This window comes from Natator depressus, chromosome 3 (assembly GCF_965152275.1).
Source record: "Natator depressus isolate rNatDep1 chromosome 3, rNatDep2.hap1, whole genome shotgun sequence".
Classification (NCBI taxonomy): domain Eukaryota; kingdom Metazoa; phylum Chordata; order Testudines; family Cheloniidae; genus Natator; species Natator depressus.
In genome coordinates, this window is record NC_134236.1 from 205,915,041 (window position 1) to 205,927,825 (window position 12,785).

At 44.5% G+C, this 12,785-nt stretch overlaps 1 protein-coding gene across 4 annotated transcripts in view; it reads right to left on the reverse strand.

The window, feature by feature from the left end:
* Window positions 1–1,957: 1,957 nt before the first annotated feature.
* Window positions 1,958–12,785, reverse strand: part of NPHP1 (nephrocystin 1) — a 40,251-nt gene continuing 29,423 nt past the window's right edge. Inside the window, exons 18-20 of one of the 4 annotated variants that reach the window (XM_074949750.1) lie at window positions 8,290–8,363; window positions 6,441–6,485; window positions 1,958–4,515 (exon numbers count right to left, since the gene is read on the reverse strand). In XM_074949750.1, the coding sequence (XP_074805851.1) occupies window positions 4,306–4,515; window positions 6,441–6,485; window positions 8,290–8,363 (329 nt within the window). In that variant the 3' untranslated portion in view covers window positions 1,958–4,305. Of the gene's footprint in view, window positions 4,585–6,440; window positions 6,486–8,289; window positions 8,364–12,785 lie in introns of all 4 variants that reach the window. The other 3 variants (XM_074949749.1, XM_074949752.1, XM_074949751.1) reach the window with 3 other exon arrangements.

Genomic DNA, 12,785 nt, shown 5'->3' on the forward strand with positions numbered 1-12,785 from the left:
TGGGACATGTGCACTGAGCTGGAGAACCAATGGGGAAAGCGCTAGGCGATGGGGACAAGGACTGCCCTTTGGAGGGACTCAGGAGCAATCACCTGGGTGGACAAAAGGGACGAGAGAAGGAGCTGGAGAGGGAGACCATCACCTCATGGCACTGGTTTGACCACAATGGACTATGGTGTAACATCTGCCTCTCTGTGCTAACCCAAAGGACTTTCAGACTCTGTAGCCAGGTGACTCATAAACGGTGACCTTGTTTTGCAAAGGCTGCCTGTGTCGCTCTGAATACTCACTGAGAGAATTATGCCCTGAAGGGGCACAGTACGATATTCACGCAGGACTCCCGCTTGGCTGGATTCGCTGCAGGGAGCCACGGAAACAGGAATCCCAGCTGCCAAAGGCCATAGACCAGACCCTGGGACTCCATAACAGCGTGTACTTACACACGTATGTATGCACCAGGGCCCCAGGAGTTCGCTTGCAAACCGGCAATGCCACGCAGTGTGTAATCAATGCCTTAATCTTAGAAAAGAATCACAAAAATTAGAGAGGGAAATGTATTAAGAAATCCAGTCTATCACGCTGCCAGGGCAGGAATGTTTCCTACAGTGCGTTATCTGCTAACTCTCAAACCTCCCAAGTTCTGGGTCTTCCACTCCTCCCATTAAGAGATTATTTCACCCAGGCCTTGCCCCTCGGACTACCCTAAATAACAGTTCTCACCCTTTGGTGTGTCCAATCTGTTAACTCCCCCCACAGCACTGCCCTCTCCTCTGCACGTTACAGTACATCTGCATCACAAATTAAGGTCTGACTGCAGCATGGGTGGGCATAGTCACGCCAGTTTTAATGTAGAGGTAGCAGTGATAATGAGGACATGGCAGCATGGATATCGGCCCAGATCAGCTGCCCCAGGATAAGCCTACCAGGGACCCTGAGTACATAGGTTGCTGGCCCATGCCAGGGGCCACACCGCCATGTCTTTACTGCTCTTGTTACCCATGCTAGCAGGATTAAAGCTGGCACAGGTATGCCTACTTGATTTGCAATGCAGGCCTACCCTGGACAGTGCTCACCCAATATGTAAGAGAGACACAAACACCTACATTAAAAAAACATTATTGAGGTTGTATCACAGACTTAAAAGTTAGGAAATGCCAGAGTCAAGGGTGTCTGTGCAACTTTCAAACTCTTGCCCATCTTCTCCAACCTGTCTCTGCCCCACCCCTGGTTCCAGTGCAACCCTTTACCTAGCTAGTCCCAGTATCCATTCTCAAGCTACTCATCTCAGCCCCAATGTCCTTGCCTAGCAAACACTAGTCCCACCTCTCTGGAAATACCGTCCCAGGCTCCTCACTCCCGGTCCCACTTTCCTTGCCCAGCCAGTATCAATTCCATCCCCCTCTGGCTCCTCATCCAATCTTCTCTCCATTTCCCCCTCCCCCACTTCGGTCCTTCAGTGCCGCCGAACACACCGGGAGTGAAGGACCCACCGCCGCTTCTTCTGCTGCCGGTCTTTGGTGGCAATTCGGCGGCGGGGGTCCTTCCGCTCCATGTCTTCGGCAAATCCCTTTCCAATCTCCTCCAAACTGCATTCAGGCCCTGCCCCCAGGCTCCTGGCACTGCTGGCTGCCCCCACCTGTTTCCTGGGCACTCCAGACAGGCCTTGTGCCAGCAGGGAGAGCAGAGAGACTGCCTGGTGCCACTTACTACATCAGTTCCTGGTGACCAAATGCAGCACTAGACTCAGAACAACTCAAGACAATACCAATAACTGATCTTTTCCCAACAAACACATTTAACACCATCTAACAGACTGTCAAGCAAGGAACTTTTCCAGTAAAAGGCTCTATCCAGCGAGAGGGAAAAGAAATAAAAAGTTGTATAAACACTTTTTCTCCTAAGTTTCTAATGCAAGTCTGGGCTTTTCCTTCTTCTTCCAGGAGTTTAATAAAAGATTAAAAGTTGTTAATGGCGGTGGTTACAATAGAAGTAAGTCAGTGATAACTTGACACCAAACCCCAAAACACAAGTATCTGTTTTAACATTGTAAGAGTATAGAGGTTTTATTTATCCTGTTGAGCCCCTGCTTAGCAACAAAACCAGCATACCTTTTCTGAGTGTCCTAAGAAAACACTAAACATATTCTTCTAAAGTACAGTAGTATCCTGCTGCTCATTACGTGGGAATGCATGATAAACACTTATTTCTCAGCCTGATTGACTTTGCTAAACTAGTTCCCTAAAAGAAGTATTTTATTGCTGTTTTCTTTGCATACCAATTTACCTGGTCACTTGGGCATTGTGCCTAGATTCCTGCATTTTTCACATTAAGGAGACGCCCATATTGAAACTGAGAAGTGAACACAGCCATTCTAAATGAACTATAGAAAATACTGTTACATCTAAATAGTTGGCTCAACTTTATGGTCCATGCTTCGTTAATATTATTTGTTATGGGATAAGAGGGAAGGCCCTCTCATGGATCAGAAACTGGTTAAAAGATAGGAAACAAAGGGTAGGGAATAAATGGTCGGTTTTCAGAATGGAGAGAGGTAAATAGTGGCGTTCTCCAGGGGTCTGTAGTGGGACCAGTCCTATTCCACATATTCATAAGTGATCTGGAAAAAGGGGTAAACAGTGAGGTGGCAAAATTTGCAGATATAAAATTACTCAAGATAGTTAAGTACAAAGTTGCCTGTGAAGAGTTACAAAGGGATCTCACAAAAGTGAGTGACTGGGCAACAAAATGGCAGATGAAACTGAATGTTGATAAATGCAAAGTAATGCACATTGGAAAACATAATCCCGACTATACACATAAAATGATAGGGACTGAATTAGCTGTTCGCACTCAAGAAAGAGATCTTGGAGTCATTGTGGATAGTTCTCTGAAAACATCCACTCAATGTGCAGCAGCAGTCAAAAAAGCGAACAGAATGCTGGGAATCATTAGGAAAGGGATAGATAATAAGACAGAAAATATCCTATTGCCTCTCTATAAATCCATGGTATGCCCACACCTTGAATACTGCATGCAGCTATGGTCGCCCTATCTCAAAAAAGATATATTGGAACTGTAAAAGGTTCAGAAAAGAGCAACAAAAATGGTCAGGGGTATGGAACAGCTTCCATATAAGGAGAGATTAATAAGACTGGGACTTTTCAGCATGGAAAAGAGACGACTAAGGGGGGATATGCTAGAGGTCTATAAAATCATGACTGGTGTGGAGAAAGTAAATGAGGAAGTGTTGTTTACTCCTTCTCATAACACAAGAACTAGGGGTCACCAAATGAAATCAATAGGCAGCAGGTTTAAAATAAACAAAACAAAGTATTTTTTCATACAACACAGTCAACCTGTGGAACTCTTTGCCAGAGGATGTTGTGAAGGCCAAGACTATAACAGGGGTCAAAAAAGAACTAGATAAATTCATGGCAGATAGATTCATCAATGGCTATTAGCCAGGATGGGGAGAGATGAAAACCATGCTTTGAAGTGTCCCTAGCCTCTGTTTGCCAGAAGCTGGGAATGGGCAACCGGGGATGGATCACTTGACAATTCCCTGTTCTGTTCATTCCCTCTGAAGCACCTGGCATTGGCCACTGTCGGAAGACAGGTACTGGGCTAGATTGACCATTGGTCAAACCCAGTATGGCCATTATGTTCTTATTATTTGTATTATTGCACTGCCTAGGACCTCTAGTCATAGACCAAGATCCCAAGTTGCTAGGCATAGAACAAAAAGATTGTCAGCTCTTTGAGGCAGGGATCATCTAAATATAAGTCAAGAGACAACAGATGGATGCAGACAAACCCATATGGGAGTACAAGGAAACAATAAGGCAATATTGGTCTCAGCATGACAGGTTGTGGTCTCAGCACACCAGCTGCCTAGCCGGTTTTTGTAGGCATCACGGCAAAGGAGAGTTTTAAGGAGGGTTTTTGAAGGAGGATAATGGGTTACTTTTGCTTCACAACACTCAGCTACACAAAACAGGAGGAGCAATGGATTTCACTGATAACGGTACTCATTTGAAAATGAAAACAAAGCTTTTTTGTAAAATCATGTAGATAAGGAGATAAAATACTTGTTATAAACCAGTAGTATATGCTGTGTAAAAAAAAAAAAAAGTTTGACGTGCAAATATTGTTATGTACAATACAATTTGCTTGCAAAATATGCTTTGGACAAACAATAAACCCAACCCATGTGGTAATATAATCCTCTCTCATTTTGGTAAGATGATTAGTTATGTTTTTAATTTAGTCTTGTACACGCGACAGTGTAAGGGCCTTAAAGTCCACTCAAACTGAGGCACTGCTCTTCCTTGCTTGCCCTAAGAAGTCGTATGTGATCTCTGAAATATCAAAAGCTTTGTGAACACTTTCTGAGGAGAGCAGAGAGTAGAGTGCACTGTCTTTTTCTTGGTTCCGCTTCAGGAAGTCAGCAATCACTTTCCAGCGCGAGGCTTCAGACTCTTCATCTGCCCACTTGTGCTCTGGGAGAAAAGTGGACTGGAGAAGAGGGAAGACACAGTCATGGTACACCAGGAAAAACACAGACTTCAGAAATTCTTGGTCTCTCTAAAAGTAAGAAAATGAAATCGTTCAGAAAGGCCCCCGCAAAAGCCTGTGTGGTTTGAAAGCATTTCTAGTGAGTCATATGTACAAAACTAAAATGAGAAGATATAGTAATTCTGCTGACTGTTATTCCCAGTTCTCAGGAACATCTTTAGATACTCGGTGTTGACAAACCCACGATGCTTCAAAAAATTACTGTCATGTAAATGCCAGCAGTGTTATCATGTACACTGATGTTTAGTGTGCCTAATTTGGTTTATTTTAAAATGTTTAACCCTAACTTTTCTTGCACTATACTTTAATGTACTAAAATACAGTGGGGCCAACAAGTACCAATTCTATTTCATGACACTCCTGATAAAACTGCCTTGATACAAATGGGCTCCTTTGTGAAAGGAGCTTAACTGAAAAAAAGAAATAACATGAAACTGTTAAGTGTAAAGGGAAAAACTGTGTGTGTCCTTTACTGCTCCTTTAAGATCTACCATATAGAGACAGTCTTAAAGCCCCTTTTCTTTTCCCCCAGAAAAATGTTTTTCCTGTTTGTGTTTTTACATTTGAAATACCAGGGATTTCCAGTCTTGTCTTCACTGGTTTTGCTGGAGGGAAGCTTATTTATTATGGGAAAAACTGATGTAATCTTTATACAGTATGTCAAGGACCTGATCCAAATCTCCCATTGACGTCAATGGCCTTTGGTTCAGGCCCCAACAAAACTACAAGGGGTACCTTTTTATTCTTAGCAGTTCAACTTTAAAAGCATGTGGCCTACAGCCAATAACACATGTATGTTCAGTGTTACTTGTTTATAAAACAAAATAGTCCGTCATACTACACTGACCAAAAACCACTAGGGGATATTTACATTTATGGACTATGAGGGTTGCAAAGCAACCCATGACGATCCTATATTAACACTGAGGCAAGCTGGCTATAATTACAAGCTAACATCACATCCCTTCTTTGTTGCTTTGATACTATACTACAAGTGTGGATGAAAAAAGATGGGAAGAACTGCATTTATAGTACTTAATTCTTCTCAACCCATTTCTGTTAATGACAGAAATCAGTTTAAAAGTAAGTACTATAATCATTTTAGTGACAGAAATTATTCCAGCTAGTTACAGCACTGTAGCGGGGTCGTCACCCCGCTCCTGCCCGGAAGGGGTTAAAAGCAGCCCCGGGGGAGGGCTGTGGCTGGGGAAGGCTGAATGGAGAAGCAGCCTCAGCTGTGGCCACGCCCCAGTCAGGGCCTAACTGGCCCTTATAAGAGGGCAGTGGGCAAGGAGCAAACAGTCTCTCTCTGTCTCTAGAGGGAGAAGGCCTGGCAGCTGGGAAGCTGAATAGAGTACTTGAGGGGAGCAGGGCTGGGGAATATGGCAAGGGAGCTCCCGCCTGGAAAAGCCCCAGGCTGCGGCCTTGTCAAAGGCCAGAAAGGTGCAAGGATGCAGCCCAGGGTAGGCAGAGGCAGCTGGTCCAAACCCCCCTTGCCTGTGATGATTGGCTTTTACTGACTGCAGTTGGCCCCAGTGAAAGGGGGCTACATGGTGACTGGCAGTAGCCACTGAAGCGAGGTGGGGATAATGGCTGGGGGTTCCCCTGTGTGGAGAGACCCAGAGAGCGGGTGTAATGCCAGGGGGCAGCGCCCAAGGACAAAGGGCATCGGGTCTGGGAGGGACACGGGGGCCAGGCGCAGCAAGGCACCAGCCTGCAGAGGGCACTCTGGGTCAAAAGAGCTAATTCCCAGGACGACTGACAGGTGGCGCTGCAGGGGTGAGTCTCGCCCTGTTACAAGCACTGATAGCAACACCTTTGGCTTGGATAAGATTTAATATCGCATAGAGAAAATCTGTTCTTACCTTTTCTGATCGCTTTAATGTGCTTTCCTTTTCTGCCCAAGCACTCTAAAATAAAATGCAGAACTTGACATCAGACTGAGTTTGGAAAACTGTGAAGATGCATTTAAGGACATTTTTTGAGCTGCAAAAGACATTTCTTTGACTTGATTCAATCCAGTTGATACTTGGAGTATTGTCCTCAGACATCAAAGAGCAGACGAGGCCACAAAGCAGGATGCAGAGCTTTCTAGCACAAATCTGGGATCTGTCCTCCCTCCACCTATCTTTCTAGTCACTGCCATACATTCTCCAGAACAAGCGTGTTTAGCAGGACAGGACTTGGACTAGAAGGATGAGAGGGAAATGACAGTAGAGAGAGAGAGACCAGGGGGAGGAGAAAAGTTTTTCCTGGAACTTTTAAGTACCTCTGGGAGACCAGAGAGTGACCCCCCACTCAATACTCTAACATTCTTCTCACCATCTGGGAAATGTCATGGACCCAAAGAGGACAAGGAGGATTCAAGTAATAAATAAAGATGGTTTCCATGTCCCTTTTGTCAAGAGGGTGCATAATTATGGTCATTTCCAGGAGCAGTGGTAATCTGCAGGGAGTTTTGATAAAGTCAGCTCAGTCTATTCCCAAAATCAATTAGATTTCATTGGGGGAATTTTTGCCAAAATCTACGGTGTTTCAATGGGGAATTTTATAAGAGTTTATTTTTTGTTTAGTTCACATCTGAACTTGGCCTTCCTTATGTTTAAGGAATCTAAATGTGTATTATCATTATTTAAACGAATGACTGCTGGACCAAGTTGTGTAGAAACCACCAGAAGTTGCCCCTAACTAGTTAGAACCCCATTAAAAATAATCTAAGGTCAATCATTTTTTAAGAAAAAAATTCTAACACAGTTAGGGCCTTCTTCAGACTAGGTGACCAAACAGTGTTGTAACATTTAACTTTGGTTCCTTAATTTGGACTGAGGTGAGTGTAGACAAGGAGAAAACCTGAAGACTGCAAATAATTGAATTTATTTAAATTGTCACTATTTAAATGTTTTAAATTTAAAAAAATTTGTAAATTTTTAATTTGCAACCTTATTTTTGAAGAACATCAACCATATGGCTGAACAGTAAATGTTTCTGCTAAGACCATTAGCAATCAACTTGCTTAATACCACTTTGAGATCATCATGGCAGCTCACATCTCAGAGTTACTACTACAGTGTGGCTGCAGACTCAGGAAGACAGCAGTGCACTGGTTTACATCTGCAAGGTTATATTCACAACTACACAGGTTTAATATTTTTTATTGAAACCCTACATTTTGCAGATAACATTGGAATGCCAAATACTTTCTGATGCCACAAAAATCTGCATTTTACTTGTTGGGCGTGTCCATTTCTCTGACAGAAGAACGCCTGTTGTGTACTGGTTGAATTTAATCCGTTAACAAATTGTGAAGAGCAGTAAATATGAAAAAAAGAAAGATGTTAGTAAAATTAAAGTCTGCTTTTAAACTGTACTATTTCAATTCATTTGTTCAGTTCTTTCCTGTTAAATAGTTCACCCTTGCCCGCCTCCCAAAAGAATCCGTCTCCAGACACTATGGGAAAATTTTGAAGTAGTATTTACACATCTTTCTGCTTTGCTTCTGTCACACATACTTGATTGCCTTCCTTAATTATGATGTAAATGAGTAAAAAAGGAATGCAGGCTCATCGAATCTGCACATGCTTGAAAGAACTGTAGTTTCTCTGTCATTTGCTTTTTCCATTTACTACTTACAAGACAACAAAAAAACCTCACCAAATCACTTGTAATACCTTAAAAGCCTACAAGTGTCATATCAATATGCTATGTATTACATACCCTAAGTGCATCCATAAGGTCAGGCTGCTCCATGAGTTTGGGGAAAGTTGCTAAAATAGGATTACTGATTAAATCTGAAATGGAAAACAATTATCTCTATTATGATTAATGAGATTTTAAATAAGATTACTATTACATCCGCACTAAAAATGACTCAGAATTTCAGCATTAAAAATATCATTGCACTTTCTCATGATTTTGAGTAACAAAGAGGAGTCCGGTGGCACCTTAAAGACTAACAGATTGAACACAATGTAAACTATTGTACTGTTCTATTGTATCCACATTTTAAAGGTGAAATATTCAAGGTTTAGTAAATATTAGTAATTGACCATTTTCAAAATGTATCAGGAAAATGAAACACTGAATTCTTTTTATAGAGTTTAATAGGCATTTTAAACTGCCTAATTCAGGAGTATTCATTATTTTAAAAAATATACAAATAACTTTTACATAACTCTGAACAACATCCATCTTGCCTGGTTTTCCCTACACAGAAAAAGGTATAATGAGATCCATTGGTTGGAAGCTGAATCTAGAAAAATTTAGACTAGAAAAAAAAGAGTTACTTACCTTTCCGTAACTGTTGTTTTTCGACATGTGTTGTACACGTCCATTCCACTGTAGGTGTGTGCGCACCTCATGCACAGTTGTCAGGGAACATTTTCCCTCAGTTAGAATGGCTTGAGTGCCCTCTGCCACAGTGCACCACTGCAGAATAAGGGAGACGTGGGCTCGCAGTCTACCTGACCAGTGATTGCAGAACGATCTGTCCAAAACTGGCATCATTCCTGAACTAATGGAAAATGGCATAATTAGCAGCAAAAGCGTGAACTGATGATCAGGTTGCTGCTTGACAAATGTCTTGAAGAGGAATTTGCGCTAGGAAGGCCCCTGATGCTGCTTGCGCTCTAATCAAATGAGTCACTACTCTTGGGGGTGTTGTGACATTAGCTGACTGGCAGCACAACTGAACGCAAAAGGAAATCCATCAGGAAATCTCTGGAGTGGAAACCGACTTGCCGTTTGCCCTGTCTGCAATTGCAACAAATAACTGAGGACCAAAGTGGTCCGGTGCGGTTGAAGTGGAAAGCCAATGCTTTTCTCATGTCCAACAAATGAAGCTTTTGCTCATCTGTGTGCATATGAGGCTTTTGGAAGAACATTGGCAAATACATTTCCTGGTTCATGTGGAAATTGGAAACCACGTTTGTCAAAAATTTCGGATGAGGACATAGGTAAACTCTGTTCTTATGGGCAACTGTGTACAAAAGTCCTGAGACGAAGGCTCTCAGTTTGCCCACTCCCCTTGTGAGGTTATTGGAACCAGAAACACCACTTTCATAGAGAAGTGGAGTAGGAAGTATGCCACAACAGCTTCAAAGGGAAGCCCCATTAACTTTGTTAGCATGAGGTTGGGATCCCATGGCAGAACAGGTTGTTGAACCAGAGGGCATAATATGTGCAGCCCTTTTAGAAATATGATAGTTATGGGGCTGGAAAAAAACAACAGTCTATTCCCAGTGGAGGGTGGAATGCTGAAATAGCTGCCAAATGTACTTTAATGGAACTAACCGATAGGCCTTGATGTTTTCGGTGCAACAGATAATCCACAATGTGGTTAATGGAAACCTGCCTTGGAGACCTCTGCTGAAACCAGACAGTTTCCATTTGGCCAGGTAAATACACCTAGTTGAAGGCTTTCTGCTCTTCAGAAGCACCTCCTGAATGTTTTTCGGTCGAGTCACTTCTAGTTAGCCATGAAGCATCCATGCCATCAAGTGGAGGGCCTGTAGGTTGGGGTGGAGAAGGCAGCTGTGGTCCTGAGAAATCGCATCAGAATCTAATGAGAGAGGTGAAAGAGGCCTCACCAACAATGCTAGCAAGGCCATGCTGGTGTTATTAGAATGAGGCAAGCACGATCCTACCTGGCCTTGAATAGAACTCCGGATAGTAATGGTTTTGGAGGACAGGCATACAGCAGGGAGTTTCTCCATGATAGCTGGAAAGTGTCCATCAAAGATGCAGGGCTGTGACCCCCCTTGGGAGCAGAACTGATGGCATTTTCTGTTGGTCTTTGTTGTAAACAGGTCCACTTGGGGAATTCCCACAGCTGGAAGATGGGCCTGGCTGTGTCTGGATGCAGCACCCACTCGTAGTGAGCGGAGAAAGATCTGCGTAGGTGATCTGCCAGTGTGTTCTACTCTCTCAGGTTGTAAATCACTTTGAGGTAACGGAACTGGTTATGCAGATCTCCCAGAGTAGAACTGCCCCCTGATACAGTTGGGACGAACGCACCCCTCACTGTCTGTGTACGTAAAACATAGGTGCTGTATTGTCCATTAACACTAGCACACTTTCCCCCAGAATACTTGGGCGGAAGGCTGAACAGGCTACACAGATAGCGCATAGTTCCCTGATGTTTATATCAGCCCTCGGCTCCTGTGAGGACCATAGCCCTTGGGTTTGCAGGGTTCCAATATGTGCCACCCATCCCAGGGGTGGGGCATCTGTGATCAGTGTGAGTGCCAGCTGCAGAAAAATGAAGGGGGTTCCCACACTAACATTCTGAGGGCCTGTCCACCAATCTAGGGAGGACAAAACTACCTCTGGAATGTGAATCGCTTTGTCTAAACGATGTCAACGGGGCATACGTTGACGCTAGCCATCCTAGAGGCCTCCTGAGGTGAAGGCTGGCATGCTGTACCAAATACGTACATGCTGCCATGTGTCCCAGAAGTCTGAGGAAAGTGCTCACTGTGGTAATGGGATGCACTTTTCGATGCAATAATAGGTTTTGGAGAGTTTGGAACCTTTACTGGGGCACAAACGCTCTGGCTTGTGTAGCATCCAGTAGTGTTCTGATAAACTCTATTGTTTGCACAGGTTCTAGAATTGATTTGTCCTGAGTAATACCTCCAGTGCATCGAAGGTCGACTGAATGATTGCCATGTGGGACAGAACTTGAGATCAGGACCTGCCCCTTACTGGCCAGTCTCCCAGGTAGGAAAAGACATGGATTCCCAGTCTCCTTTGATACATAGCTACCGGCACCAAGCATTTAATGAAAGATATTACTTCACCATCTTGTCTCTCTAATATCCTGGGACCAACACAGCTACAACTACACTGCATAAAGCAGTTCTTGGTGAGCCTTGTAATCCTCTGGCGGGGGAGAATCGCTCACCATCTCTACAGCCTCACCTCTTGATGAGGATGCTGAGGCAATGGCTGATCTGCCTCTGCTGGAGGAGAAGCTGTCTGAGCAACTTCCAGTTGCCTGATACTGGGCATGGGGGAACATTGTGTGCAGTGCCAGTGATCTCTGTGCACCCTCGAAGAAGCCAACTCTGATGGATGAGGAGAGGTCCTAGCAGCGGGAGAGACACCTCATGGCATCCAGAACAGCCACTGATATGGTGATGATGGTGGTGGTGGGCCCCATAGCTGTGCTGGCCATTGCCCCTTACTGGGACTGTTGAGACATTCATGGACCCTACAGCTCAGATGGAGGATAAGCTTCCTGTCTGGTATGGGACACGAAAGATCCCACTTCAGAATCTGATGAAGATGACTGAGTGCCATGACAATGGTGGAGCTGAATCCATGTGGACCAGGGATATTAACAGTGGCTTTCCCCTGGAAAATATCAGCCTCCTAGGCACTGGAACTGGCATTGGTACCACATGTTTCTGCAGGGCTGGTGCAGGGATTTCAGTTGCTGATACCAGCTGAAACCCTTCTTGCATTACTAGGGACACTGGAGCCAAGAGAAGGTGTCTAGATCTCTGGCGGCAGCATAGGCTTCCGGTGTCGTCAGTACTGGAACTGGATCCTGGGTTTGATTAATAGAAATTTCAGGGGTTGGCTTTGACGGACCTGACATAGGTTCCAGAGTCAACTAGCCCCCCTTTGCAGGAGAGGAGCACTCTGGGGAATGCTTTCCCTCAGAGTCCCTGGCAGGGGCCTTGCTTTTAGCGGGCCTTGGTACCAAAAGTCTTGCTGAGCAAGGTACCATGTCTTTGGCAGCTCTGTGTCTCTCCTTTGGTACCAGAGACACTGAACGTGGAGCTGAAGACATCTCAGGAGGCGCACTAGCCAGGGCTTTGGAGCTGTGCTCCGGCTCTGCTCCAGCTCCAGGCAAAAACCTGCAGCTCCACTGCTCTGGAACTGCTCCACGCTCCAGCTCCGGGCTCCGCTCCAAAGCCCTGGCACTCAGTACTGTTGCCCCTCTCTGAGAATGCTCTGAACATGACAGCTCCAATGGAGGGCCAAGTGCTGCCTTCATAAGGAGACACTTAAGCCTCACTGCTGTATTCTTTTTTGAGCACAGCTTAAACCCTCTACAAGCGTAACACTTGTCACTGACCTAGGCCTCCCCCAAACACTTTAGGCAGCTGGGGTGTGGATTACTGACCGGCATCAGTCTGGCACAGGACCAGCAGGACTTAAACGCTGGGGAGCAAGGCATGACTCTGGTCCTGAAAACCAAATAT